Genomic DNA, 8,473 nt, shown 5'->3' on the forward strand with positions numbered 1-8,473 from the left:
CACTCTGGTTACACTGGTACAATGTTATATGGCGTAAGACGTGTCTCTGCCGTTACGATGAGGCCTATAGAGTTTCTGTAAGGCGTGCTCATGCCATGTGGACTTGAAGCGTGTCATGGCGCGCTGCGGCGTGCGTTTTTTGCAATGCGTAATCTTTTTCCAAAAATTGTTTTTTTTTTTTTTTTTGATTTTTGTGTTTTTTCACTTTTATACACGTCATGAAACGAAGTTATAAAATTAACAATCTAAGTTCTATTTTGAATATTTAATCTAAGAATATTTTTTATAATAATAAATTATATGATTTTTCTTATTCTAATATGAATGTAATTTTTTTTTAATATCATTATCTAATTGAAAAATATATATAGAAAACATAAACGCGTTATATATATAGGATTGACCTTTTACAAACCCAACTATCAGTAAAAATCAATTAATTAAGATATTTATAGGAATAAGTATATTTTTTTATGATCTGGATACTTATGAAGATCATCATACTTCATTTATTATGATCAAGACTTTATATTAGAAAACAATTAAGATAATTATTGAATGAGGTGAACGGTTAAGATTAGTTTGTATGGTTTATACTAATGGTAGAGTTTGTAAATGAAACCATCTTAATATATATAATTCAATATATGATATACAAATTTATCACCTTATGTCATGCCTTAAAAAACGTTGCATTCTTACCGTGACGTATAAGGTTTGAGGCAAATTAAATAAATTTAATATTTTAATACTATAATTAACGTTTAGAAAATTATAGTAAATTTGTCCACCAGAATCTCTAAATATGGAAAAAATAAAGATCTTAAATATCTTTTTATAAAATTTGTCTATAGAATCTTTAAATCTTTTTGGAAAAAAAAAAAAAAAAAGAAATTCGTTAAATATGGAAAACTCCGAAATTTGTTTGAATGAAAGACGATGTATATTAATTAGCAGGCCTGGTTCAAAGCATCAAAAAAAAGGGTCATGACCCTTAACTAGTCTTTATAAAAAAAATTAAGGTTTAATTTGTATCTGACGGGCCTACTCAATCCCGAATATCTGACGTCTGACCTGACGTGTTTTCATTCATTATTCTGGTTTTGATCGAACTTAAGTTGGGCCTACATCTATTTCGAAGTGAGCCCAATAACCAGTTGCGAATAGGGTTCTAGAACAACGATATAAGGTTTATAAAATATTATTTTTGAAGATCTTTTCCACGTGACGTATTCAAATCTTATAGTAATCTGACTTCTGATTTCTTGAAACATAAACAGTCATTCACCACAGTCTATCAACTTCGTCATTCGAAGATTCGTTTTCATCTTCAACCACGTTCTTATATTCAATTCCCATAACCATCTGGCCCGATCAAGTCATCAACTTCGACAAACATAAGTTATTCTTCATGACTCGACCGTTACTGAACTCATTGAATAACAGAGTCAATTACAGACCCGCATAAGAGAACATGCTCCTACTGTAACGTATAAGATATTAAATATACAACTGCTACTTAATAATAATATCGATTTGAATTATCGTTGTTGTTTACTTTAACCGTGCTTAAACTAACAGATAGGAATCGTGGTTAAATGTACAGTATTTTCAGAAAGCAGTATAATAATCAATTTACCGTATTAACCAAACCCTAAGAATTTAACATTTCTTGAAAGATTCATATATGAATAGAGCTTGAAAATTGTATGGAAATGGGGTTGAACTTGAAAACCTAAATTGAAGCTAAAAAGATGGGGTATGAGAAGAAAAAATTAAAAATTAAAAAAAGGGGAATGATTTGTTTCCTCTGTCGATTTATGTTCATTTTGGGGCGTAGAATATTACATCTGGTGTCATAATTTGGAAAGCCAGCTTTTGAATCCCTAACTAGCTTAAAAAAAGCTTCGACAAGATGGTGAAGATTGCGAGTTTCAGTGGCTGATTTCGAGTTTTTTCTATAGAATTCTTCTCTACCCATAACCCCTAACTTCACCTCTGACTTCAATTCGTGTTTTTTTTTTTAACTTTTTCTTTCCGAATAGCAGTATGCGAATGCGAATGCGACTGCTGCTTCTCCTGTTCTTGTGGCTCTTCTTCTCCGATGTGGCTGCGTCGCCGGAAGAAGTCCGAGCATTACTCGAGTTCAAGAAGGGGATCAGTGAAGATCCCCTCGGAAAAGTGTTTGATTCATGGAACGTTTCCAGCTCGGATCCAGCTTCTGTTTGCCCCCAATTTTATGGCGTGTCCTGCGACGAAAACGGGTTAGTCGCCGCCATTGTTCTTGACCACCTTGACTTGGCCGGCGAACTCAAGTTTTTCACTCTATATTCCTTGAAGATGCTCCGGAATTTGAGTCTTTCCGGTAATAGACTCAGTGGCCGCCTTGTTCCAGCTCTTGGATCAATGTACTCTCTTCAATATCTGGATCTGTCTCGAAACCAATTTTATGGTCCAATTCCTGCTCGTATCAACGATCTCTACGGGCTAAACCACCTCAATTTGTCTAATAACAATTTCACAGGAGGGTTTCCAAATGGGATTCAGAATCTGCAGCAATTGATGGTTCTCGATTTGCATTCAAATTCGTTGTGGGGAGATATAGGGGTTCTGTTTTCTGAGCTTAGAAATGTGCAATTCGTTGACTTAAGCGACAATTCGTTTTATGGGTCGCTATCCATGGATGTGGGCAATATTTCTAGCGTAGTTAATACAGTTCAACATGTCAATTTGAGTCGCAACAGATTGAGTGGTTCGTTTCTCAGTGCTGATTCTCTTGTTCTCTTTAGGAACCTGCATGTTCTGGATTTGGGGGATAATCAGTTGAATGGGAAGTTGCCTTCATTTGGGTCATTGCCAAATCTTCAGGTGTTGAGGCTAAGCAATACACAGTTGTTTGGACCGATACCCGAAGAACTCTTGGAGAGTATGATTCCTCTAAAAGAGTTAGATCTCAGTCGTAATGGGTTTTCAGGTAAAGATCTTGATCTTGATTTCTGAAGAAAAAAACAAATATATGATTACCGTTTTATCCTTTGTCATCATATACAATGTTTATAGTTGCTAATAATGGTGCATTTGAGTGATGTAGTAATTGTTGATTTGGGATTTTAGCCTCTTGGATTCATTGAGAATCTTGATTGATGAACTTGGTTTCTTTAAGGGACAAGTCTACTGAGTTGAGCCTGGCGATTTTCTTATGTTTTAACAATGGAGTGATTCTAATGGTATCCTGTGGAATAGGGTTGTTTCCTGTACACGATCATAAGTCTAGAACCCTCATTATTGTGCAAACACGAATCATGTTAGGGCGATTTTCTTGGATTCATTGCTAGGGCGATTACCCACACGTCATCTCAAACTTTGATCAATACCCTTTGACAAATGGTCAAGTATATACGTGTGTGTTTCGTACGCCAGACGGGACAGGGACAGTACAAAAACTTCTTGTCCCACTTTTAACGCGATATTAGACTGGGACAGGGTGGATTGGTAAATTACTAAACTACCCATGTCAAATTAAAACCCTAAGACCTCTCGTAGTTATTTCACCCGCACGCCATGAGTCCTTTCCACTATGCGATGGAGGAAAAACCGTTCTAGGTTTGCTTGCTTCATTGAATTCCCTGTTTTTTTCAATTTACCTATATTTGAATAAAGAAAATCCTTGATGTATATATTTATTGGAATTGCATATGTTAAAAGTGACGATAGACATACAAGTTATATCTTTTTCAAGAACAAGGTTAGGCTACAACCTTCTCGGTTATTGTTTTGTTGATAATAAATCCTAAAGTCATAAGCCACGGTATGCCTACAAATGAGTCTTTTGATGTTTTTGGTACACAAAGGGGCATTCGTGGAAGCAATCAGTCGCTTTTGATGAAGGTTCTAGAAGGCCTCTTCTTTACATAGTTACAAGTGTTGGAGTTAGATATTAGACAGCATTTGAACTTAGCCTGAGACTTCTGTCTTCTTGAAGTATATAATTATATACGGCAAATACTCACACACACTCCTCATCTTTGATGAAGTTTGAATCCTTTTTCATACTGTGACGATTTCTTGCTTTCAAGAAACAGACCAAATATCAATTTGTAACGATATTTATCTAAACCTGAAGCATCTCAATGTATATAGCCTGATTTGTCCTACATGAATTCCGGACCTATCATTTCCAAGAACGGAATCCACCATTTTATGTTTCTCGTTTGTTGGTTCTATATGCTTTTATGCAACCCTTTTGTTGCATTTCCAACTGTTTTTGTTCTGCTAAACAGTTATAAAATGTATATCACGATCAAAAGACTGATAAATGTATGATCTTTGCTTTTGTCAACTTTCTGTTCATGTTTTCTTTCTTATGTTCAATTGCAGGTTCGGTTCCAAGAATCAATTCGTCCACTTTGACTACTTTGAATCTGTCATCAAATGAGCTATCAGGTTCATTGCCATCTTCTATCGGAAATTGCGAGATTGTCGATTTGAGCAATAATCTACTATCTGGTGACATCTCTGTTATTCAGGAATGGGAATCACCTATAGGAATTCTTGATTTGAGCTCAAATAAGTTGTTCGGGAATTTGCCTAACTTAACATCGCACTTTAAGGGACTGACTGTTCTTAATGTCGGAAATAACTCGTTAAAAGGCTCTGTGCCCCCTTTTCTGATATCGTCGCCCAGCCTGACTCTTCTTGACCTCAGCATGAATGAACTCGATGGGTCTATTCCGACTGCTTTATTCACTTCGATGACTTTGACCCATTTGGATCTTTCGAATAACCGTTTCACAGGTCCAATTCCACTTCAAGGGTCACAAGAAAAATCATTAATCGTAATATCCTCGTATCCACACATGGAGTTTCTTGATCTCTCGTATAATTCCTTAACGGGCACATTATCGTCAGATATAGGCAACTTCAGGAGGCTTAGATCGTTGAATCTTGGAAATAACGAGTTATCCGGCGAATTGCCGAATGAATTGAGCAAACTTGGTGAATTGGAGTTTCTTGATTTATCTGATAATAGCTTCAAGGGTAAGATCCCAAACAGCCTTTCTTCATTGCTGAAGTTTCTTAATGTATCCGGTAACGATTTATCTGGGCGAATTCCTGAAAACTTGAAAAACTTCTCGGATGCTTCGTTCTTTCCGGGAAACCCGTCCTTGCGGTCAGCTGGCGGTCGGCCGCCTTCTGGTGGTGATTTCCCTTCACAAGCTCAAGATGGAGCAAAAGGCCAAAACTCAAAGTCTAGCATCAGAATAGCGATTATCGTTGCTTCTGTTGTAGCTGCATTAATGATAGCGTTTGTGCTACTGGCGTATTATCGAGCGCAACTTGGAGATTTCCGTGTTAAAACTGCATTTGGTGGCCAGATGGCCGGTAGGGATATTAAGAACGGGATATCTAGTCTCCCCACTACATCGCTGAGTTTTTCAAATGCTCACTTGCTAACTTCAAATTCACGATCGGTCTCAGGACCGTCGGAGCTTGGTGGCGACAATGTTGAGCCAGTGGTGCCGCCAGGGTATGCCGCTAGTTCAACATCAATGATACCCAACCTGATCGATACCGATCCTGCACCATCCGGAAGGAAATCTTCTCCAGATTCTCCAGTTGCTTCCTCACCCCGTTTTGTTGAGACAATCGAACACGCTGTGACGTTGGACGTGTATTCACCGGATCGGTTTGCTGGGCAGCTGTTCTTCTTCGACCCAAGGTCGCACCTATCTTTTACAGCTGAAGACCTATCACGGGCTCCAGCCGAGATTCTTGGAAGAAGCAGCCATGGAACACTGTACAAAGCCACCCTCGGTGGCGGACATATGTTAACGGTAAAGTGGTTGAGGGTCGGATTGACGAAAGATAAAAAGGAATTTGCAAAGGAGATTAAGAAGATCGGAACAATGATTCACCCTAACGTTGTGCGACTACTCGCGTATTATTGGGGCCCGAGAGAACAAGAAAGACTTACGTTGGCCAACTACATCGAGGGAGATAGCTTGGCTTTACATCTTTATGGTGAGCATTTGTGGCTTTCGGTTGTGCTTTCTATTTGTTTTACTCTTTTTTTCACAAGATTAGGTCTTACCGGAAACGATCTCTCTGTCTGTCGAGGCAGAGGAAAGGTCTGCATACTTTCTATCCCGGATCCTACCTTCAGGTGGGATATGCTGTGTCTGCAACCCCGAGGGGTCTTATTAGAAACTTAACAGTGTACCATTCCGTTGCAGAGACAACCCCTCGAAGATACTCCTTGCTATCGTTTAACCAACGGTTAAAAGTTGCCGTTGACGTCGCTCGAGGCTTATCGTACCTTCATGGAAGGGGCATGCCACATGGAAACCTGAAACCAACAAATATAATCTTGGAAGGCCCTCAATACGATGCCCGTCTCACTGACTTCAGTCTCCACCGTCTGATGACGCCTGCCGGCATTGCCGAGCAGATACTCAACCTTGGCGCACTCGGCTACCGTGCCCCTGAACTCGCATCCGCACCTCGACCCGTCCCATCACTGAAAGCCGACGTGTATGCATTCGGAGTCATCTTGATGGAACTTCTAACCAGAAGAAGTGCAGGTGACATCATTTCAGGTCAATCTGGTGCAGTCGATTTAACTGATTGGGTTCGATTGTGTGATCAAGAAGGTCGAGGGATGGATTGTATCGATCGGGACATTGCGGGGGGCGAGCAACAGTCGAAGGCCATGGACGATTTACTCGAAGTATCGCTCAGGTGCATACTTCCATTAACGGAAAGGCCGAATATGAGACAAATCTTGGAAGATTTATGTGCCATATCTGTTTGAAGCTTCTGTACAATGTGTTTTTGCTTGTTTATTTCTTTCGTTAATTGGTTTCGAGCCTCGGAATCCGGGCTAAAAACGACGACGATTCATTGTTTCCTCCCCTCCCCTCCCCTTGATTTTTTGATCTTTTCTTGTGTAAAGTCCATTGATTGTTTCTGATTTACTAATTGCAGGAAAGAACAGATCGTTTGCAGATTAGTCTTCTTGTTTAATTGATTTATTGTTTAATTTAATGCAATCCAAATTGGTGTTAAACTTAAACTATTCTTGTTGGTTGTATTTGTTCAAGTTAGGAAAGTTGAGGGACTGAAATTGTAATAAAGGTAAAACAAGGGGGTGAAAGTGTGTGAGGGACCACCGTAAGTTTGAGATGACCTGGATGCACCATTGTGTTGTTGAAAGCACGTGACCCAACTCCATTTTTACATTCTTAATTCCTTTTTAAAATATACTTTTAAATATAAATATAATATGATATGTTACTTTTCTTATTTATTCAACTCTTGGATTCCACATATTTCTAGTCCCAAAATCATAAATACGAATTGGAATCTTTTATCAAACGTTTATCGGGTAAGCGTTTACTGGTAAGAGTTATTATTCTTGCTGGGTAAGATTTTCGGTCATCAAAATGATATAATAGACAATAATCTTATCTAGTATTGGTAAGCACTAATCAGGTAACAGTGTCGGTTATTGTCATTCCTCTTACCAAGTCAGACCTCGGTTTTGATCATATTCATTCGGTAAGGTAAAATCAGGGGCGGACCTGTAAGGGTGGTATGGGTGGCACGTGCCACCGTATTATTTCGCCACCGAAGGGTAAAAATTTTAGGTTTGTTAACGGTGCTACCGTATTATTTTGAAAGGTGCTACCGTATTATTTTGAAAAGTGCTACCGTATTATTCAAACATAGCAATTAAAACCCAAACAAAAAAGGCCCAATTGTCCAAATTAATAAAATGCAAAGCCCAATTAACTTATTAACATTTTCAAAATTTAATTATATGATTAAGCCCAATTAACAATTTGTGTTTTTAAAGCCTTTAGTTTAGAGTAGAGATTAGAGATGGCCAAAAACCGGTCCCGGGCTGGTCGCGGGCCGGTCCCAATCGGTCCTCACCATTCTCATAACCGGTCCCGGCGTAACCGGTCAAACTTGCTCATAACCGGTTAAGCCGGCCGGTCCGGGTTCCGGTCCCATAACCGGTTACGGCCGGTCCTTTGAAAAAAAAAATATTTTTTTTAATTTTTTGGTAATTAATAAATTTATTATATGTTATTAATATCTTTAAAAAATTTTATTTTTAATATGTTTTATTATAAATATGTTTTATTATAAATACGTTTTGTTATATATTATATATATACGTTTAATTTTATAAATACGTTTTGTTATATACGTTTTGTTATATACGTTTAATTTTATAAATACGTTTTGTTATATACATTTAAGAATACACTTTAAAAATACGGTTTACTCAAATACACTTTAAAAGTACGTTTTATTATGATTAAAGTGGCATTGTTTTACAAAATGCAATAAAATACATTTATTTATCAATCTTCATCGGTATCCCATGTCGGATTCTGAAGAGTTCCGGTCTCTTGAATTCTTCTAATAGCCTCTTGGTCTTCAAGGTCATCAATGTCGAGTTCCT

General features: G+C 37.9%; 1 protein-coding gene across 1 annotated transcript; it reads left to right on the forward strand.

Annotated features, from left to right (window-relative positions):
• Positions 1 to 1,908: 1,908 nt before the first annotated feature.
• Positions 1,909 to 7,068, forward strand: LOC112521657 (probable inactive receptor kinase At5g10020). Its single transcript, XM_025130643.1, has 3 exons — positions 1,909 to 2,974; positions 4,378 to 6,021; positions 6,234 to 7,068. The coding sequence occupies exons 1-3, from the start codon at positions 2,050 to 2,052 to the stop codon at positions 6,809 to 6,811; spliced, it is 3,147 nt and encodes a 1,048-aa protein (XP_024986411.1). The 5' UTR covers positions 1,909 to 2,049; the 3' UTR covers positions 6,812 to 7,068.
• Positions 7,069 to 8,473: the final 1,405 nt, after the last annotated feature.

This window comes from Cynara cardunculus (assembly GCF_001531365.2).
Source record: "Cynara cardunculus var. scolymus isolate 2C chromosome LG 1, CcrdV1, whole genome shotgun sequence".
NCBI lineage: Eukaryota > Viridiplantae > Streptophyta > Magnoliopsida > Asterales > Asteraceae > Cynara > Cynara cardunculus.

Coding starts and splice junctions, on each gene's coding strand:
- LOC112521657 (XM_025130643.1), top strand. CDS start 2,050: ATGCGAATGCGAATGCGACTGCTGCTTCTCCTGTTCTTGTGGCTCTTC. Junction 2,975..4,377: donor CAGTCGTAATGGGTTTTCAG/GTAAAGATCTTG, acceptor GTTCAATTGCAG/GTTCGGTTCCAAGAATCAAT. Junction 6,022..6,233: donor CTTGGCTTTACATCTTTATG/GTGAGCATTTGT, acceptor ATTCCGTTGCAG/AGACAACCCCTCGAAGATAC.